This window comes from Lycium ferocissimum, chromosome 6 (genome assembly GCF_029784015.1).
Source record: "Lycium ferocissimum isolate CSIRO_LF1 chromosome 6, AGI_CSIRO_Lferr_CH_V1, whole genome shotgun sequence".
Lineage (NCBI taxonomy): Eukaryota > Viridiplantae > Streptophyta > Magnoliopsida > Solanales > Solanaceae > Lycium > Lycium ferocissimum.
This window is the reverse complement of record NC_081347.1, coordinates 52,688,777-52,711,691: the sequence shown is the minus strand read 5'-3', so window position 1 is coordinate 52,711,691 and position 22,915 is coordinate 52,688,777. Positions and strand designations below refer to the sequence as shown.

The following is a 22,915-nucleotide window of genomic DNA, read 5'->3' as shown; positions in this document are numbered from 1 at the left end:
CTCAAAACTGTAGAACATGTTGTAGATCTTCTCCCCTCAAATTTTGAACCTCCAGTACGTATCACTCTCAAATTCAAATGGGCTGAAAAAGAAAATAGTGATTGAATCCACTAATTCATCAATTGAAACACAATAAAGACAACAAGAACAAGAAGATTAAGGTAAACCAAATGGTCTAATTAAAATGATAAGAAAATATAAAATCGAAATAGTCGTACTGAGTAAAAAGAGAAAATAGGGGGTGTTGACTATTGACTAACTGGGGAAAATTAAGACGAACAAAAGAAATACCATATTTAGTTTTAGTTCAACAAATAAAATCCGTTAGGGTGGTGAAAATTAGATTCTTAATATAATCCATCATAGTTGAACAAACATAAATAAGTGGGTTTAAATTTCGAATACGATTTTGTGAGAAATTTGGAGTGGGTGTTGTTTAGACTTGTTAGAAATATATAAGGAGGTTGTTACAAAACTTGAAGTCATTTAATGGAGCTTTGGGTTGATCTTGGACAAGTTACAGACGCTTATACACTTTTATACGATGTCATACACTTACATACAAAGACATGTGCATTATGTATATAGGTGCATAATAGTGTATAAAAGGTGTTTATACACTCATATATTGTCACACCCCAACTTTTGATAGGGCATGATGGGCACCCGACCCTTGCTTAGGGCCGAGCGAACCCGCTGGTTCTCGTTATACTCATAATCTTACTGGACTCTTAAATCATGAAATGAGTGCATAATGAAAGCTTTTCAAAAACATGCTTTTCGTCTTTCTCAAATCAAGTGAAATTTGTAACATAATGCATAATGATACATCGGCTTACAGAGCCGCTTACAAGACTGACATGTTATATACGTGACTCTGTCTGCAAAGTCTCTAACATAACTCAAGATACCATAACATAGATACTTTGACTCGGCAGCACTCCGGAAGGAAATGGAGCTCGCCAATCCAATTTGGAACATTTTCTACTAATATCCTCTACTCATCGTATACACTGCGTGGCATGAAACGCGCGTCAACAAGAAGGGACGTCGGTACGAATAATGTCGAGTATGTAAGGCATGAATAACAACATAATATAGATATGGAAGGTAACATGGAATAAGAGAGATAACCTGTACATCTGGATGCCTCATAAGGCGGATGTCATGCATGCTTAGCTTTTAAAAAAAACTTTTTCTTACATATATATATATATATATATAATATCATCATCATAACATACCCGGCCTTTTCGGGACTGGGTGTGTAACGTACCCGGCCTTTTCGGGACTGGGTGTGTAACGTACCCGGCCCTTTCGAGACTCGGTGTGTAACGTACCCGGTCCTTTCGGGACTCGGTGTGTAACGTACCCGGCCCTTTCGGGACTCGGTGTGTAATACCAACTGATCAGTGGTTGCACAATAGGTGCCGTACCCGGCCGACTATAGCGCGGCTCGGTGTGAGAAAGTACATACATATATATAAAGCATGCATGAGAGCCCAATAAAAGCTACGACTCTATCGGAGTGACGTAAGGTCGGTAACCTCCGATGTATATTATGGAGCAATCATCATCGCTATATCTCACCTTGAAGGAACAATTATTCTAAGGCGAGTTCAACAACAATGAATAAAAATCGAGAAAATCACGAAAATAACTCAACATTTTCATATTCACATTGAAATCATAAGCTTGGGACTTTTAAACATGAAATCATCATCATCGTCATAATCATCATAGAAACATTCTCATCTTTAGCATCGTCATTAACATTGTAAAAACATGTCCGTTGTTATTGTCATAAAAGCTTATAGAATCATAAATCTTTGACTCGGAAAATAGGGACATTTTGGAAAACATTTATGGATTATCAAGAAAGAAGTCATGCCTTTGAATCATGAATTCTAACTTTTGGAAGTAAGGAGGTTATGAAACATATGTAGGGAATCATAACATAGGAGTTTCTAGAAATAGGATCATCGTCATCATAAAACATACTTATCTTTAGCCTCGTACGAACTCTAAGAATCATGAATCTCTAGCTTTTGAGAATAAGGACATTTTGGGAAACATGTATGGGTTCACAAGAAAGGAATCATGCCTTTGGAAAGAAAGGGTCTAGCCTTAACATACCTTTGGAGCTTACTCTCCGACTTTCCAACTTGCTTCCTGTCGCGCGATTTATTTAGGATCGTTCGTCATCTCATAATCTACATAGGCAACCATTCGTATTATCATTAGGCTCATTGTCACACTCTTATCTTAAGTCTCTAAATAAATTCCTTTTAAGGTCTGCCGAAATTCGGACAGCATCTCCCCTATTTATATGCCTAGCCCGAATTCTCAATACCAACAATCAACAACCAATAACAACAACAACCTCATTACTACCAAAATATTCCATCAAATACTCCACATGATATTTTCTCCAACTCCTCCACAAACGAATTCGCTACATAATTATTCCATAAATTTATCTCCGTAATAAGCCTTAAATGATACCAAAAGAGAAAGATTCATACCTTACTTCCGCTAATACCGCGATATCTCCAATACTTGCCTTACTCCCAAGCCACAAATTCACCGCAACACAATATTATAATCGTAACTATACGCCGGCGGAACCCGAATCCGGAGATCTTTACTTATCTCGCGTTGAAATTTAATGGAGGGAAGATTGGAGAACTCTCTAGAATTTTCGGGAATTTTTTTTTTTTTTTTTTTTTTTTTGGAGTGGTTTCTTGGCTGAAAATGAGGGGTTAAACCCCTTTATATAGTTGCTCCAAAGTCGCACCGTAGCAAGATCGTTCACCGCCATCGTAGCGATCTTGTTCATCCACGGAAATTATTTCGAGACCTAAAACTTTTATACACCGATCTCTTTATTTGTGTCACGACCCAGCCCCGTAGGCCGTGACTAGTGCCCGACCTAGGCACCCGTACGTACCAAAAGCCCAAAAGTAGTAACTCAAGTATCTAGAAAAATTTGGTCAGAGTTTCCTCTGTTTTTCTTACTAACCAAAATTAACCTGCACGCGTAAAAATACCAACAAAGGCCATACAGAGCCAACATATCCACATACACATATATAGGCGAGCGGCAAGGGGCCGCCGTGGCGGGGAACCTCCCCAGAACATATCACATATACATACACTGTACAGACATAGCCATAACCCACATACATGTCTACAGGCCTCTAACATACAGAACAGAATCAGAAGACGGGACAGGGCCCCGCCGTACCCAATTGACCATATGTACAAAGCAGACGAAACAACAAAAGATATATACCAAAAATATCAGCTCCGGATCAAAAGGAGCACTCTCAACAGCAGAAAGGTACCCTAAGCTGGTGGCGTATCTCGAGGTGCGTCCGCACTTGCGGGCATGTAGCGCGTGCCCCCCGAAGAACAGGGGGTCAGTACGGAAAATGTACCGAGTATGTAAAGCAGAAAAGTAACAAGTATAATCATAATCAGAGACAGGAGTACAGAATATAACAGACGAAGCTGTGGTTAGAATCTGAAGTACAAAAGGTAATACCTTGTCCGAGACCTCAGAAACATAATGCATATCAGATCATATAATGTCATGCAAACATGTATCGTGTCCCGGCCCTCTGATAAGGGACTCGGTAAATGAAGTCGTGCATAGCAAATCATGTATCATGTGTGCAGATGACGTGTCCCGGCCCTTTTTAAGGGACTCGGTAATATGGAATCATATCTGTCAAAATCATATATCATGTATACATAACGTGTCCCGGCCCTCTACTGCGGGTCTCGGTGAATGATAGTCATGTGCCGTCCTGGCCACCATCCCCGTATCATCATATCATAGTCATATACAGATAACGTGTCCCGGCCCGCAAGTACGAGGGACTCGGTGAGTAATGCAAAGAAGTGCGCACGAGAACATGTCCTGGCCCGGGCTCAGTGAAAAGACATATCACGACTTGCACGAACAGAGTAATGCAGAAACATATGCATGTAAGTCCAGACTCAATAGACAAATCAAACAATATGTCATATTACATACCTTTCGGATGACGTGACAGATTATGTCAAAGCAGAATTTTTTTTTGAGATTGTTCGTACGTAACAAATATATCACAAGGCTCACGGAATATTCATAATGATCATTCTTTAACAAACGGAACAATTTAAATGTCAATCACTTCAAAGAAGTCGAATAACAATCGTAGTATATACGTAGGCCCTTTTTGGGGATGGCACGATTACTTACATCGAGTCATGTTTCTAGGATCATAACACATATCGGGATATATTATAGACTTGTCATATCTATCATTCGACAACGGTACAATGATCAAAAGATTCCTTTAAGCATTGTATAGAAATAAATCAATTAAAACCATAGTAAGAGGTCTCGGAGTCTGTGGGCCCACCTCGGGTAAATCGAGGTGGTGAACTCAAATTATGGATCATAAACCTTATGGAATCTTTCATGAGAGTTTTGAGACAATCCGAGTCCATTTGCGAAGGTTGCATACATACAAGTCACTTTGATGACAATTTGTAAGGAAACTGGTTCAATCGCTACTCGAAAAGAAATGGGGTCAATTTCAACTTCGGGTTTCAAGAGACAGAGTCATATCTAAGGCTCGCGTCCGAGCCTAATGCGTTTAGAACATGCCAAAGGATAGGAGGGAAGACTTTACATACCTTCCTTGCCCTTTACGCTTGCTAAAACTCCAATCTCGTTTCGTCAAAAATCTGCAAATGGTCACCTATACCAGTTACTATTCATGAGAGTTAACATTTCAATCTTGGGTTTATACTTGCCTACCGGTTTCGCAAAAGCACCTCCCCTATAAATATGACACCCCGAGAATTTATCTCGGCTCAAATGTCAACAACAACAATCCCAACAACAACAACAATACCAATAAGCGCTACAAAACACATATTAACATAAATAGTCTTCCTTTCTACATAATACATCATCTTCCGTTCTCACTTCACATTTTCAATCCAATTTCGATGTTTTTATATTTATTTACTAATTCAAGGCCATTCAAATACGATTCGGACACATTTCTCATTATTCTACAAAGTATACCAAATTCCATCAAACCATAATCCATCCCAACTTCTACAATGCAACCAAAACTACCAAACTACATTATTTTCCCTTCAAACGCATTAACAATAACCATAATTCACCTTTAAACCTTACTTCCATATTTATATAAAAATCATATAAAATTCGCATAATTTCCCCATAACAACATACAACCATTTTCGATGCCGACTCAATTCATTAAGCCTTTATTTACGTCACAAAGGTCACAACGACACAACTAACGAACTAAATAGAATGCAATCCATCTCCTTCACACTACACCACATCACACGGCCATGCACCTTACTCACACACATACGACCACACTTCAACACCCACAACTTCAACCAAAGTCATCAAACTTCCATTTCCGATATAAAATACACAACAACTACAACTAGAATATAACATAAAAATCAATTAGTCTTGCCTACACAACACATGCATGCACACGGCCAAATCATGAAATTTTCATATTTTTATAAATTCTATCCAATTCTCCATACTACAACACAAACAAATCTTCCATAACATGTAAAGAACATGAAATCCTTACCTTCTCTTCCAACTTTCACTCGCCACAAACGTCGCTTTCTCGCCAAACTAATTATACCACGTTGACGAGCGTCTTGAACTTACTAGGAATTCAAGGAGAACAAGATTTTTGGATGGAGCAAAAGGCTTGGAATTTTTTTTTTTTCTTCTTCTTCTTCTATGGCCGAATGGCCTATGCTTGTCTTGCTCTCTCTCTCTTTTTTTTTTTTTTGATTTCATGAATAGTCTAGAATGAACCATAGTCCCTTTTTATTTATTAATTTGCCACATGATTTAATTAATCATGGGCTTGGACCATTTGTTGGCCATGGCCGGCCACCCTTATATATTGGGCCTCATTTTTCATTTTTTTTTTCCAAGCCCAATTAGTTGTAGATCTTATTTGGTAATTCCCGAAATTAATTTCCGAGGTTTCCAATTTTTTTTCCTTGGCCCTTCTCCGTATTTCCGCATCAATACTTCCATAACCGGCATACCCATATTAAGAGAAATCCAGCATGACCTTATTTCTTACAAACCAAAGTTAATTCCAAACTTTCCAAATACGCAAAAATGCCGGATGTAACAATTTGCATACTTGGATATGTCCAAAACTCCATACAGTCTGTATAACTTATTCAACATCCCAAACTTAGCAAAACTTATTTTATTTTTTTCCGATTCGTTTGACCTCCAACCTTCGCGGCACTTACTTATCACTTGTTGAACATAACATAAACACTTATAACTTCAAACATAATTCTGTCCTTTGAGCTTATGTGACTAACCTATGATGCAACTTAACGCACGAAAATACGGGATGTAACATATATGCTAGTATACAATATTAATATACAAAAACTGACTACGTCTTCTTCCTTGAATCCAAGCACCAAATCCATCTAAAAGATCTCAAAAGCTACACCAAATCACCCTAAAATTCAGATTTAAGCTCCTCAATACGTACCCGATCTTTTGCAACAATACCACTCGAAACGGAGCATATTTGCGGAAATACGATTTTCAAACTTTGAAACATTGAGCTTCAACAATGACATTCTATGGAGTTTCGGCTTTCCGTTCACGTTCTCAGCCTTAAATCATGGATAACCACATTTTTCAACTTCAAACAACATTCTCCGACAGATTCTATTCAACAAATTCGTACTACTCAAACCAAAGCAACTATGTATACATTTTTTGTCCAGGTTTGTTCAAACGAAATCACTAAAGTAAGCTACTCCTCAAACAGAGAAACACATATCTGAATATTCCAGATTGAAGTAACAACCAGATTTTTGTTCTCTTTAATTTTGTCTTCGCACATTCGATCAAACAGTGGGCCAAATTGCTTAAGAATTTAAACATGGGTCAACTTTGGTAAACGAAATGGCCAATCTATACTCACGCGTAATTATTCATTATAATATATATATATATATATATATATATATATATATATATATATATCTATATTATCTTTTAACGCATGAATATAAATGTTGGCTGACCAAAATAGCCTTAAAATATTGAACGACTTTTTTACTCTTACTATTACTACTAATGCAATATTTGTCCATAGATACCAAAAAAAAAAAAATCACTTTTTTTAGAATTTTGGAGTTGGAGTTGAAGTTGGAGTTGTGTTTGGCCATAGTTTTTGGAATTATAGTTTTTGTTGGAATGTAGTTGTAAAAAAGTCAAAAAGTGATTTTTTTTAAAAAAACAAGTTTTTTTTGTTTTGTTTTTGGAATTCCGGAATCCAACTTCAAGTTGTATTTGGAATTTTTATGGCCAAACGCTGAAAAGTGAAAAAAGTGAAAAAAAATTCAGAATAAAGTGAATAATTCTTATGGCCAAACGCCCACTAAGATTACTAATTACTAATCATATTTCTATTGAACTACCTAACAGCCGAATTTTATACCGTTACTAACTGTTACTACTAATTACTAATCCTTCTTACTAACTATAACTACTAATTACTAATTCTTTTTTGTTGGTTTAAAACTAATTACTAATCCTTTCTATTGAAATATCTAACAGCCGACTTTTGTACCCATCCTAACTATTACTACTAAAATCACTAATTACTAATCCTTTTTTTGGCTGAATATTAATTGCTAATTCTATTTCTATTAAACTAATTAACAGTCGAACCAAAAAAAAAAAAAACCAACGACTACTAACAGATCGGCTATTACTACAACGTAACAATTTGATCTCCTTTCTTCTTTCGATTTGAATTGTATTCCTAATATAATTTGATAGGAGCCAAATACTTCTATAAAAAATATCATTGCTCCACATTTTCCATCGTAAGTTTTGGTATTGCCGCTTCAGGAAGAAGATAACAAAATTCGGCAAACTTCTCGAAAGGTATTATTTCTTCTCATTATTATACTTTTTATTTTCAACTTTATTATTAATGTTTAGAGGTGTCTGCCGCTTTGTCAATAGCTATTGCCAGTACAGGTTGTCTCTCCTCATTAGAAATATTAGATATTTGCTTCTAATAAAGTAAATCAACCTTATTAGATAATAAAAATTAATTTATATTGAGTAGATATTGTTTTGCAACTTTCTTTTTAGTTATTACAGGTGTTCTGAAATAACAATGGTATCAGATTTGGCGAAAGAATATGTGTCTATAAATAATCTTAGAAGAATATGTGTCTATAAATGATCTTAGAAGGTGTGATGTTCAATGGGTAATAAAGGTATTTGTCATTGGAAGAGGACCGATAATAGAATATAAAAATGCAAGCGGTGATGGTTCCCGTATGCAGTTGACATTTGTGGAGGAAGAGGTAATATTCGTTGTATATTTATTTTATATTTCTTACTTATTCATATTTTCTTTATTAACATCAAATTAATTTTAAATAATTTTTTCAGGGAACAAAAATCCAGACGGTACATTTCAATGAACAAGTTAAATATAAAGCGAAAAGATTTATTGGAACAAAGCAAAAGTTACAAAATCATAGATGGTTGTGTGAAGGATCCTACCTCTAGCTAGCTATTTATCTGTGAAGAAAGAGTTCGAAATATCTTTTACCAATTATACTATAGTTGATGAATGCAACAATTATTTTTCAACCTCAAGTTTTTATCTGTCTTGAGTAACATAATAGAAAGAATGCATGTCTGGGACTAACGTGCATTATCAGAACAATTTAATCTATGATAGCAAGTTATTCTTCATATTACTTTTAGAGTAATTTAATTGTGCAATTGCTTTTTACCCCTTCATGCACTACACTTGAACTCGTCCATCTTTATTTGTGTTCAGTAAATGTTATACTGACGGATGTGAGTCGTGCAAGTACTCGAGTTCATAATTTCTCTCCTCCTTATTTATGGCTTAGTTATGACCAGAGTAAAAAGTAGTCAATTACACTTGAATTCAAAATCTAAGAATGCTATAATGAAAACCATTCAAGCTCATCATTAAGACATTCGGCTCTAGGTTGAATATATTCCATTGGAATATAATTAGACTCTTTCAAGATCAACTCTTATCATATGATCCTAAAAAGTAAAATGCTATCATCACATTCCATCTGACGCAAGCTATGAGTTGCTTAATTATCAACACAACATACGCTCCCATATAATATATAAAGTGATAGGCAAAAGATCTAGAGAAGTGAGGTAGACGTGAAGGCCTTAGAAGCAACAGAAACTGAAATTAGCTAAGTATTAATTTTATCATTAATCAGCCGTTAAATTTCTCATAGTTAACATGATTTTTGTGATAATTTGTCCCTAATCCATTAGTGGAAGAGGATTGGTGACAGATTTTATTGTTTAGATACATAATTTGTTTGTTGCTAACTTCAATTTTTTTTGTAGCGCATGGACTAATGTTTTCAAAGTAAATCAAGAATGCAAAAAATGACAAAATCAACGCATAGTAATAGGATATGCCTGTGGATTTAATTTAAGCTATATATAGTTGCACTATTGAAAAAACTTACAGTGTAGCTTAAATTATTATAGTAAATTAATTGTCATTTTTATCAAGCTATCAATTAATAGTTATCTTAAAAAAAGTTACATGTAATTATAATTTATAATATAAACAATTTAACTGTGTAAATATTTTTGAAGAATAATGCATAGGAACTTAAACAATTTTCAACTTAGAAAAAGTAGGTAGACAGAACAAGGATTGTGTTGTGTGGGTGAATATAACAACGTTGAGAAACTTTTACCTAGGGTACCATCAGGTTTTCATCTTTTTTGACTTTTTTGAGTTTTTTTTGGCTCTGCCACACCGACCTTTAAGTTTCCCATCTCTCCTTTTACATGCACCTCGCAATTAGATTCCCTCTCTAGAATGCTTGTTTTGTAGACATAGTGGTGGAGCCATACGTACTTAAGGGGTGTTAATTGATCCTTTTATCAAAAAACTATACTCCTATATAATTAGATAACTTTATACACACACCTACAAAAAGATAGAGCATGTTTGACGCCTATCCCAAATGAAGTAATTTCCCGTGCCCCTATCATCCCCTTTTCATATCAAGAAGAAGAGATCATCATAGGAGCTAGAAGAACTAAACCAAAAGAAAATGACCATACAAAGCTAACTTTTAGAATAAGAAAAGACACCTTATTATAATTAGCACGATAGGGGATGCTCCGACAAACAAAAAACATTGAATAGAAAAAACTTTTACTGTGTCACTTAAGATATAGAAATTGATTAGTGGTTTTGATTGAAAAAAAAAAAGATTATAGAGAAATTTCTGAGCTCAAGGGTCAAGAACAAAGTTATATATAAACTCTCTTTTGACTAATTATATTTAAACATCCTCCTTCCCCTCTCCTTTTTTCTCCTTCTCCTACTTTTCGGGAGATGAGAGTAGATTGTATAAATGGAGTATATATATCCTTTGGCTTATTAGCATTTGGAAGATAGTTAATGAATAAATGACATAGACGTTGCTACTAGCTAATTTGTGGTTAATTTTACCGACCATCCCTCAATTTTTATTTTATTTCACTAGAATTATTAAGGCTTAATGCATATGCGGCCCCCTAAACTTATCCCTTTTTTTTATTTTGGCACCTCAATTAAGTGTTGTTCCTATTGAACCCCCGAACTCATCCTCAATTGTGTCTAACAAACACAATCCAACTTACATAGTGTTCCATGTTGAATGTAGCAACATGCTAAGATATACTCTAATTTAATTATGTCATCTTTTAACTAAGATCAACAATAATTAAGAGGAAAAAGAAAAAGAGTAGCTCTTACTTGCCGGGCAAGTTAGAAGATCGAACTAAAACCAACACATCTATGACCTAAAGAATAACTTACCACATGTCTAAAATATTACTATACCTTCATTTTCCCAATTTAATTTCCGCTTCTAATAATAATCAGTATCAGGTGGTTTGATAAGCATACTTGAGGATGAGTTCAGGAGCTCAATAGGAACAACACTTAGTTAAGGTGTCAAAATAGAAAAAAGAGATAAGTTTAGGAGGCTGCATATGCATTAAGCCAATTATTAAATTACTTTTTGTACCCTTTCAATTTTAAAATAAGTGATGTTTTTAGTTTGGGCCCACCACTTAAAAAAATTACTCACTCCTAGAGAGTAAGAAGCATTTTTACTAACTTTACTCTTAATCACCCGCCTTGAAAAAGAAATAACTCTTTAATGATTTATTGGTTATGTAAAACTCCATTTAATCTAATAAGTATAAAATTGGACGAAAAAATTAATGATTTCTTGATTTTGTAGAACACCACTGATTTTGAAAAAAAAAATGAAATGGTAAAAACACCACTTATTATGAAATGAAAGGAGTAACAAGAAAGTCATTATTATTTTTTTTTAAAGATGTCTTCTCAATTATTACTCAAATAAAAAACGAGTACATCAGAAATAACAAAAAGGTGGGACTGACCCCATTTCATCGAACCATACATAGAAACAGTTGCCCTAACCAAAGCGTGAGCAGCTAGATTCGCTAATTTTCAAACTAGAGAAACATACACTACTTGAAAACCATTCATTAGTGTCTTACAATCATAAAGAAGAGAATCAAAACAAGATTTATTCGAAAATTTTCCTTCCAGAGCTTGATGAACTAGTTGATTATTTGTCTCAATCACCACACGACTATTAACAAAGCCGCTCTTCAACTAGCTGAGAGCTTCCCGAATGCCCGTAATTTTTTTATTTTTTTTTAAAAGTCGTTTGATTTGCCTGAGTATCACAGAAGGGTCTGTTTGAAAAGCCATGTAATTACACATTATAGTAATTACGACGACATATTTGTTTATCATAACGTAATTACAGTGCAACTACAAGCATATTGTTTGGCTGCACAAGTATTATTAAACAGTTAGATTAAATTTTAAAAATAACGTTATTTATCAAAAGCTAATATTTGACAAATATGTGATTTTATAATTAATATTAAATTTGATCAAGTCACTTAGGTTGCAATCCCTTTAATTCAATCACCCAGAAATAAACCTCCATCCGATACCCCCCAAACAAGCACAATTTTGAATTGAAGAAATCTGTACGGAAATATGATAATCTCATAATACTAAGCAGTTGGGCCACGAATATTGTCAAGTACCATAACAAACAATCAGGAAAAAACTCCGTACACTATAACAAGTGAAGAAGAAAAAATGAAACCACTCCATTAATATACTGTCGTAGATTTCTAGGTTATTTTTTAACCTTTCCCCTTCATACACCTTATTTCTCGTCTTCATCATGAATATCAGGAGTATGATCAACTTAAACACTTCAAAAAATCATTTTTTAAGGCTTCGTATACCGTTAGATAGCTACGTTCTGAAGTTCACTTTTTTTTTTTTTTTTTGTCAAACCAAATCCCGAGGCAACATATATTCTCTTTTTATCTTTCTGTTGGAATGCATAGAATTCCCATAAAAACTAGTGGAGCGGAAGTCCGAATCCGAGGAGAAAGGAATAGAGAAATGGAACAGTTTTCAATTTCCACTTTTCTGTCCCCTTAGCTATTTGTATATAAATCATTCATCCAAAAGGGTCTTATGTACATTATGCATGCAAGAACACACAAGTATAGATTGTAATAAAAAAATGCAGAGTATGACGAAGAAGAAGAAGGCAGCCAATTCTAATAGTAATGTAAATAATAGTGATGGAGCTAATCAAAAACAAAGACGTATTGTTTCTTGGTCTCAAGAGGTAGTAGACTAGTAGTTACTGTTATTTGTCTTCTTCTTTTTTTTTTTTTTTTTTTTTTTTTTTTAAAGTTGTTTTTCTGCATGTTCTTGACTCCAACTAATTGGGAATTGAGACATACTTAATAGATTTATTTGAATCTGTGTTTTGGCATCCGTCTATTGGGATTTTACAAGAAAGTTTTTTCTTTTTGGGTCGTTTATTGATGATTTTCCTAAATGAAATGGATTGTTTTTAATGTAGCTACGTCGAAGACTTGATTCTGAGGTTGTAGAATCTGGTCCAAACTACGGATTGGCCAATAGTTAAAAACAATGGAATTCATTGAATATGTACAAATTTAATCTAGAACACACTAATTTTAATGGACTAGAATCCCGTAACCTATAAACTTTAAATTATGCCCACGCCTCTGATTGTTTTGAGTTGCAGGAGGATGATATACTACGAGAGCAAATTCGTATCGATGGAACTGATAAGTATAGTTCTTACCCTTTTGATTTTATTTTCAATAATTCATGAAAGACCATATTTTTGTTTTTATCTAATAAAACCATAAAGTTTGGATTGTGGTTTGGTTTGATTGAGTGATTGATATTGGACATGGCTATTGAAGCTAAAAAGAATTTTTTTGGTCATGATGCATTGTGTAGTTGGACGATCATAGCTTCAAACTTCAAGGATAAAACAACCCGACAATGCAAAAGAAGGTTAGTCCAATTTTTTTCTCTCTCTCTCTCTCAATTTATAAGGGCAATCATTCTGTATTTGACTTTTTCCCTTTATCTTTTACTACTCCCTCCGTCCCAAATTAGTTGTTTTGTTTCGCTTATCGAGAGTCCATTTGACTAATTTTGGTAGCTAGTTGGATTAGATCAATTCAATAATTTACAATTAAAATTTAGCTACTCACAAACTATGTCAAAAGTACTACGAGTTGCAACTTTTCTCATGTCAATTTGATGAAAAAATACATTTGACTTTTGAGATGCGAAACATGACAACTACTTTGGGACGGAGGGAGCACTATATACTTTTTGTTTTGGTCAACTGATGGTGAGTGTTTTTAAATCTGTAGATGGTTCACTTATTTGAACTCAGATTTCAAAAAAGGTGGATGGTCACCTGAAGAAGATATGCTTTTATGCGAGGTAAAATTGTTATATGGTTGCTTCCTTTCTGAACTTTCAGCATTGTCACTTAATTTAGCATTGTTATTAAGTGGAGTTTCTGTTTCAATTAATGTTATTTGGAGTTGGATAGATTGAAATTGTCATAACAATGTCCATATCTGATAAAAAAAGATTGCTCGTGCCTTGCAGGCTCAGAAGATCTTTGGAAACAGATGGACCGAAATTGCCAAGGTGGTTTCAGGCAGGTAAGCATCAATATATTTGGTACTAATTGTTAGAATTTTCTGTGTTTAGTTCGGAAAGTTGTGTTTTGAACTTTTCCTGTACGTTATTACAGAACGGATAATGCTGTGAAGAATCGGTTCACTACACTGTGCAAAAAGAAAGCAAAGCATGAAGCACTGGCCAAAGAAAACAGCACTTCATACATTAATCTAAATAACAAGAGGATTATCTTTCCATATAGGCTCGATATTGAAAGAATATCTGATGTTTCCGAGCCTATTAAGAGGTTGAGGTAAAATAATACACCGTGCATATATTATGTCGCACAGAGACCAAAGTTATGTATTATAACATGCAATTGTCTTGATGCAGGAAGAGCCACATTTTAGATGATTATGTGAATAAAAATCAACCGCATAGACGTCCATTTACAGTGCTTACTCAGAATTTCCATATTGCGGGGGGAAATGCACTATCTCATCAGCACGTCAATAACATGACAGAGACATCTGAAAATGGTAATCAACTAGTATTTTTCAATCTTTGACAGTGAACTTTGTATATAAAAGGGACAGTGGAAGATCAGATGAGAGACAGCATACCATTGATTATTTCTACTGAGCAAAACAAATATGTAACTGACTGTTTCTGGATTTTCAACCAGCTAGTAATAACAAAAGTCGAGGAACATTCCTTAAGAAGAACGATCCAAAGATATCTGTTTTGATGCAGCAAGCAGAACTACTGAGCTCACTTGCACTCAATGTTAATGCGGAATATAGTAACCAGAGTCTTGAAAATACCTATAAGGTGAGGGTCAATAGTTGTTATTTTTCCTTCTTTTTTTTTTTGTTTTTTTTTGTTTTTTTTTGTTTTTTTTTGTTTTACCTTTCTGTATCGGAACAGTTATAATTTTCTTGTTTTGAACAATAGTTAATAACCATTTATAGACCGTAAAGCTAGTTTCTTCTATTCTACTCCTATATGACTTTTTTAATTGTAATCAGGCAGGACTCATGATCCACCTATTTGCATGATTCATATCTTTGATAATGGCAAAAGATTGTTCAGCTCCGCGACAATATGAGAAACTAAAGATTATTGCTTTAGCCTGCTAATAGATTTTTTTTTTTTTTTTTTTTGCTCTTTTCTAGGGTTCCTTAACCTAGGAACCAACCTGATATTACTCTGCCAAAGCTCTGATGGGATGATCTAAATATTGTGCATGTACTCCAGGATTTTCTTCATCAAACGAAGGAAGGTGATATGCTCAAGTTACGGCTTCCTGAGACGAATTCAGGGCATGATACTCAAATGGACCTCATAATAGACTCAAGTAGTAACGAAGGGATCCGACCATCTAAAGGGTATTAAAGGTCATTTTTCCTACCATAAGCTTATCCTTTACCAGAGTCTAAAATTCTAGATGTACAGGCAACCTGCTATATCTGAAGTGTCTGTTGGCAGTTCAGAGTACGGTACCGGATCAACTCTACTGTCGCATGCACTGGGTGATAAAACAGAAGGAAATCAAGTTAAGCCGTGTGCGCAAAGTTCTCAAATAGGTGATCAAACTGGTGTTCAAGAGTTGGAAAATGGAATCTGCTGTGATCTTTCACCCCCTCATGGTACAAAGAATTTCATATTTTGGGAAAATAACTACAGGGTTTTATTGCATCTTACCTATTCTATAACCATGCTAAATTGCTTCATAAATTGTGACTTTGATTACAGCAGATACTCTGCCTGTTTGTGATGAAACGAGAGTCAATCATGGATTGGCAACAGTTGAATGCGAATATCCTGAGGGAGATTTCAGTTCTCCTCTCCAAGTAACTCCACCATTCAGATCATTAGCTGCAGCAATTCCTAGCCCAAAGTTTTCTGAAAGTGTAAGCAATCACAGTTTTATGGTTTGTCTAATATTAAGATGATGTAATGCTTTGGAACAAAACAGTTCCACTTGAAATGCATTGAGGTAACAGATAACAAATTGGACTTTTATTCCTACAGATGTATTTTCGTTCATCCTCCTGTAAATTTAAATAGCAGATTTCTTCTAACGTTTTGTCATAACTTAAAGGCATAAGTGAAGGCCTACATCTTGCGGTAGCTTTAGTATATAGGGTGAAAGATAAAGAAGGACAGTACTAAATATGAGAAAAAGGAACTAATGGACTTAATTATATACAGAAAAGGAACCTATATAAACCAACCCCATTTTTTTCCACACAATGCAAACTATACAATGTATGCACCTCCCTAATTTAAATATTGATCATTTTGAAAATTTAAAAGGTGGGAAAGCTCTTCAAATCCAAGCTGTTGTTTGAATTGGGCAAGAGAAAAATCAGAATTTATTTCCTCCAAAGTGCAAGGATTCCGAACACTACTTCCATAGTTCGGATTATACTCAAAATTCTTTCTTATGTTCTGATAATCTAATTACTATTTCTAGCGTAGTTTAATTCTCCTCATCATAGATTTTCATCGAATCATATATTTCATGTGAATTCAGATGCACGACTGACATGAATTTTGCACCATATTTCAGGAGAGGCAGTTCCTATTGAAGACACTGGGAGTTGAGCCTACATCCCCTCATCGAAGCACGCAACCTCCATCTTGCAAAAGGGCGCTCCTCCAAAGCCTGTGATCAACTGTATTAATGTCTCATTCTTTTTCTGTGTTATTGTGGAACTCGAATGGGGGAATTCGATGTTTCCATCACTACTAAAAAGTCTCTATTTTCCCACTAAATTTCTCGCTGAATGTTGGTGGGAAAAACCTCTATTTCTAGTAGTGCATAAGTTTTTGCCATTTTATAAGCTTATTGTACATAATGTATAGTGTAACTACAAATTGGCAACTTGCCAAAGCTTATTGAGAATATGGAAGAGAAATATTAAGGGAACATAGTGAAAGCAAGGAAGATCAGACCTCCCATTTGTTGTTTCTTTTATTTGCTGCTCTTTTTGCATTTAGATGTTACTTAACAGAGTTTTAGTGCATTTCGGAAATTCTTTTGCCAGTTCTATATGTATTGTAAGGGGTCGTTTGGTGTGAAGGATAAGCAAAAATAGTCCCGGGATAAAATTTTAGTGTCTCTTTATCCCATGTTTGGTTGGAATAAAAATCCGGAATAACTAATCCCGGGATAAGTTATCCCGAGATTGTAGCCTTATTTTATCCCACCTTGAGGGTGGAATAACTAATCCCGGGATAACTTATCCCGGGATAAGTTGTTTCCAACCAAACGAGCCCTAAGTCTGTAACACATTTAATTGAGGGGATAAAAGGGTGAAGGGAATTCAATATGGATTGAAGTGTTGATTCTACTGGCAATCACTCTCCTTGTGTAGCCTAAATAGTGAGGTAAAAGACAAGAATTGACCTTGATTGTCCAATATAATGTATCAAGACTTTGGTGCTTTAGTGATTAGAATTACATGATGCTCAGACAGGGTCCAGGAAGGTGACTATCTCATTATTTAAAGCATTGTCCAGCTTAGGAAAAAAAATGTCATTGGGTCTACCAAGGTCAAATATACCCCTCTACTTTGTTTTATTAGCCAACTTTATCCTCCGTTAGTGATAGTGAACAAAAATACCCTGCCGTGAGGGAGACGAGAGTACAGCATTTAACCCTTCCAGTACGATGTTTTGATGTGATGGTGGCTGGAGCTCCGGTATCACGAGCTCGCCGGCGGTGGTGGCTGTGGAGCAAGCAACGGTGAGGGAGAGGAGATGCAAGTCCCAGGGTCGCGGGTTAGATAATTTTAATTGAAATCGGATAATTTTGTGAGATTTGGGGTTTTCCATCCAATTAAGTGTATAAGTGTAAACTTTGTAAACAGCAGGGATATTTTTGTTCACTATCACTAACAGAGGATAAAGTTAGCTAATAAAACAAAGTAAAGGGGGCATATTTGACCCTTTTCCCTAAATAATAATTTCATTTTAAAGAAAATCAACTAAACTATAGCTTTGGTGGGCAGAATTTCTCCGTATCTCACTGGTGGGAGGTGGCAGGCATCGATCGAATAGTTGAGGTGAGTACTAGCTGGTCCGGACATCACTACTATCGAACAAAAGAGAAGTTCTTTGCAAAGCAAATACTGTTATCAACGACAGTATGTCCACCTAGAATGTAAAATAATAACAATGAAAGGTCTTTTAACTCTGCAACAAAAATTACTTCAGTCATCCAGTGCTGGGAATCCAATTGAATGCTAAAAGAATCACCTCATCCAGTCCTTTTACATATGACGGTATACTTCTGAGCAATTAGTTGTCTCAATGACTACAAGTATCAGCCAGAAAATATCTCTATGTGCATAACTCTATTCAGTTACATGTCTTATAATGTAAGTGTGACAAACTTCTAGTGCAAGGGACCCACATTGGGATAGCTAGAAAAGGCTAACACTACAAACTGATGATCTTGAGTTCAAATTATATAGTAATTCAAATAGACTTCCTAGATGCTTTGTGTCATAGATGATTTGTGTCAGTGAACCAAATTGGCTAATGGTAAGAAAAATGAAGTTCTGACCTGTACAGTACAAGAAAATGTTCCATGCCCCCGCCCCCCTCCCCCCAGCGTAAACTCAAAGAACCTATAATCATAGGCCACTATTAAAAACATAAAATATTTAAAAACCGTTGAACTAATACTAATAAACCTATAGCATTTTTTCCGATTCGATTTATCGGTTAACTCGAAATTGCACACCCCTAATAGGAAGTAATCTTATTAAGGTCCAGCTTGTAGACTTGAATAAGTGAGATGCACACTTCTCTAGTCGTCATGGAGTCCCTATTGTGGATTGAGAAATCTCTTCTCTTAAGATCTTTTTTTAAAGCATTCAATGTATTATGATGCACTATGTAATCATGCCTAGAATCTTTGCAATTACTCTGAATGGATTAAAATTTTTACGTAATATATTTTCAATTTTATTGTTCCATATATTAAGATCTTGAAATTACAAGGCATAATAAGCCTATGCTTCGACGCTAAACTCTTGCTTGAAACTGTCGTGGTTATATTGATCTTCAAGACAGTCTATTAATCTAGTGAAAAGCAACTTTTGAACATCTGGCCCATTAGCTCAGTTGGTTAGAGCGTCGTGCTAATAACGCGAAGGTCGCAGGTTCGAGACCTGCATGGGCCACTTCCTTTTGTCGTACACTTTTGCCCCTGTTTATTATGACCTTTTTCCTCCCTGCTACAACTAATTCTGTTGTATACTGACGTAAATAGGAACCTTTTTTAAAATACATCCCAACAGAAAACATTACATCCAAATAGCTATATTTTCGGTTGACATACTTGTACACAGCACACCCATTCCAAATTTCTCACAAAAATAAAACAAAATTCAAACCCACTTCTTTAAGCTTGTCCAACAATGGTGGGTTACCTTTTTAATATGTTGTTACTACTCCTTTTTGTGGTTGTTATTGCTCTATAACGCTTTTATAGTATGCTGTCATTATTTATTTGTTTTCATCATATCTTTTTTCATACTACTTTGAATTGCTTGTCCTTAATTATGTCAAAGGTCTACCGGAAACAGTCTCTCTACCTCCTAAGATAGGGGTAAGGTCTGCGTATACTCTACCCTCCCCAGACCCCACCACTTTATGGATTTCACTGATTATGTTGTTGTTGTTGTGTTAAATTTTAACTATAAACGAATAAAAAACTAATTAAATCCCTTAAGAAAATATATGAATTATTTTTCTCATTTAAATAGTACTGCTAATTAACCTTAATACATTTGTTTTCATAATTTAACACTTAAAAGCATATTTTAAGAAGATTAACCAAACAAAATCACTTTATCAAGTACCAAAAGAAGCACTTCTCAAAATGAATTAGCCAAACAAAAGTTATTCTCCAAAAGTACTCTTTTATAAAGCTATTTTGACAAAAGTATAGTAAAATAATTTTTAGAAGCTTGTCCAAAAAAGCTCATATTAACCTTTCATATTGTCAGATTCCAGAAAATATATGTAGTCAAACATATGAAACTAATCAAATATAGGAATTTGCACTTTGTGTATGTTTTGACGTTTACTTATAGGTTAAATAATTACTTTCAAATTTGGTATTGTGTTAAAAATTTCAGATATAAACTATTTATAATAGGTTGGGGCGCACGTGCGAGACACGTGAAAGAGAAACTAATCCCACATAAATATGATAAGAAAAATGTTCCACTAATTATAGGCTACCTGGAATATTTTACTACGGTAAATCATAGTATAGGAAAACTTCTGCACCGTTAACACATATGGAAATTGAACTCAATAACAAATGACATATTAAAAGCAATAAATACGAAAAAATAAAGTAGACGAACATAACTTATACGATGGAGTATACTCTTGTGATTATCAGAGTGAACCCGGGAGTTCCCCCAAACACTTCAAGAGGGGCTAAACAAGAACCCTCATGAAGCATTCAGAGGAACTCTAGGGAGCACCCTGAATCATATATGATCATCCCCTTCTTTATCGATCTCCAATCACTACAAAAACCATAGTCTTGATAATGTCGATTTTAATGACTGTTCTGAAAAACAGCCATATAACTTCATTTGCTTGTATTTCTCTTGGTTGAGCCTTCCTATTTATAACATGTTTTTTTCTTAAAAAGAAGTTTATAGGAAATGTGCACATAAAAGGTCATGGAGGCATGAATCCATGGTTGAACTGAACCTGGTTGCAAATGTGGGTACTGTGGAAATTGGAGAATATTAGTGGTAAATATGCCTTTTTACTTTTTTCCGTCTTGTCTAGTACCTTTCCTTTTTCTTTTTGCATGGATTTCTTTTTCAATTTCATATTTGCGTTTGCTTGTCATGAACATAAATTTCAGCAGTTCATTGACTAAAGCTCGTACGTATTAAAACAAATATGGGAAATCGGTAAGTAAATTCAATTATGGATCCTAATGTAGCAACATTGGAAACCAAGGTAAATCTCACTAGAGTTGAACGTGAACTCCCCATATCTTCATAACTCTTGGTGTAAGTTATTCCGTATATAAAGGCGGGTCCGGGATTTTAATTTGATGGGTTCAATCTTGTATACGGTAAAAACCGGATATGCGCAAAACCGGTGACACGTGGTCGGGAGTAAGATCAACTGAGCACGAGTATGATCAGTCTTTTCTTCAAACCGGGGATTGCACCAGATGTAGCTGATCCGAGAAAAGAAAAGTAAATCTGTTGGTCCGGTGTCTCCGAACCAAACTCTGCGTTGCTGTTAGCCCGGTTTCGCCAAGTCAAGTTCTCGTGGCCGTTAGTCCGGTTTACCAGCTGTAGAACAGCCACGCGTCAAGACCGTTCTGCCATTTTGTACTGACAACCGTACGAGTGTCAGACCATACGGTCCTATCTTATCCTTTTAGGGTTTCTTTATTCCAAAAGGGCTTTGTGTAGTATGAAAGACCCATGAGGCAAAACTATAAATAGAGGACATTTCCCTACTTTTAGGGGTTAGTTTTTTTAGATCTAGAATATTGTAATAGCAAATATATATTAAAGCATTATCTCTCTCTCTCTCTCTCTTTTGTCCGAATCAGTGGATCTTTGTGGTTTTTGCTTATTCTTCTAACACCATTAGCTTAATCATCTATAGCAACATATTCATTCAAGGCATTGATATATATTCGTATATACATATTGTAGCACACAAATCCATAAATAGTTCTCATAAACCCAAATAGATTAAAGTTATCCACATATCCTATACCTCACTTACAAATTCAATTTTTACCTAAATCCGGGTAAGTGGCAGGTTTGGCGCCCACCGTGAGGCTAGGATAATAGTGGTTTTTTAATCTTGGCTTCTATCTCCTACCCGTTGGATTAAGAAATCTTTTGCTGATCTCTGTGAAATTGGACCAAATGGCAAGCAGTGGGCAATCTGGTCATGTCAACAATAACGAGATTGTGACCGAAAACGAGAACAGTGTGCTACAGGACCTACTAGCAGATCCCATCGACCCAAATTCTGTTGATTCGAGGGAAGGCCTCAACCGGCAGAACACTGTGAACCAGGAGAATGCCACCCAGCCGGCCACTGATCCCTTAAATACTCATAATTCAATTATCCCGGGCACAAGGCCGGAAAGTACCGGACGAGGTTAACTTACATTTAATTTTTGAAATGTTGCAGGAACAGAGAACCGCCATCGCCGAACAAGGAATCACAATAGCTCAGCTGCAAAGTAAAAATGATAAAAGTCGTCCCGGAGAGGTCGAAAGGCGTCGCCGAACCAAGAAGGGACGAAACACGGATAGTCGAGAGTAATGGATCGGGAGCCGGCTCATCCACCGAAGTTCTGAGAATGCTCGAAACATTGGCAAAGCGGGTAGACTCACCTGAGAAGAGGGTAGAAACATATAACTCTCGGGTGGATCAGATCCCGGGGGCTCCACCTATTCTAAAAGGATCGGATTCAAAGAGGTACATTCAAAGGCCTTTTCCTCTAAGTGCGGCTCTGAAATTGATCCTGAAGAGGTTCAAAATGCCGGATATCCAGAAATATGACGGCACAACGGACCTACAGAAGCACGTGACTTCATACACCTGTGCCATAAAAGGCAATGACGTCGAAGAGGATGAAATTGAGTCCGTGTTGTTGAAAATTTTTGGGGAAACCCTATCGAAGGGAGCATTGACTTGGTACGACCATCTGCCCG

At 35.6% G+C, this 22,915-nt stretch overlaps 1 protein-coding gene and 1 non-coding gene across 3 annotated transcripts; both read left to right on the top strand.

Annotated features, from left to right (window-relative positions):
• The first annotated feature begins 12,342 nt into the window (after nucleotides 1–12,342).
• On the top strand, nucleotides 12,343–17,206 carry LOC132060812 (transcription factor MYB124-like). 2 transcript variants are annotated; one of them, XM_059453725.1, is made up of 12 exons: nucleotides 12,343–12,840; nucleotides 13,270–13,316; nucleotides 13,491–13,547; nucleotides 13,916–13,988; nucleotides 14,160–14,215; nucleotides 14,308–14,487; nucleotides 14,568–14,713; nucleotides 14,860–15,005; nucleotides 15,432–15,562; nucleotides 15,630–15,823; nucleotides 15,930–16,087; nucleotides 16,750–17,206. In XM_059453725.1, exons 1-12 carry the CDS (start codon nucleotides 12,697–12,699, stop codon nucleotides 16,849–16,851), a joined length of 1,434 nt encoding a protein of 477 aa, XP_059309708.1. In that variant the 5' UTR covers nucleotides 12,343–12,696; the 3' UTR covers nucleotides 16,852–17,206. The 2 variants fall into 2 exon arrangements, with proteins under 2 accessions (XP_059309708.1, XP_059309709.1); XM_059453726.1 differs by having other exon boundaries at nucleotides 12,348–12,840; nucleotides 15,933–16,087.
• A 2,092-nt stretch (nucleotides 17,207–19,298) lies between these two features.
• On the top strand, nucleotides 19,299–19,372 carry TRNAI-AAU (transfer RNA isoleucine (anticodon AAU)). The gene has a single exon. It is a non-coding gene; the product is annotated as a tRNA-Ile (tRNA).
• The last annotated feature ends 3,543 nt before the right edge of the window (nucleotides 19,373–22,915 follow it).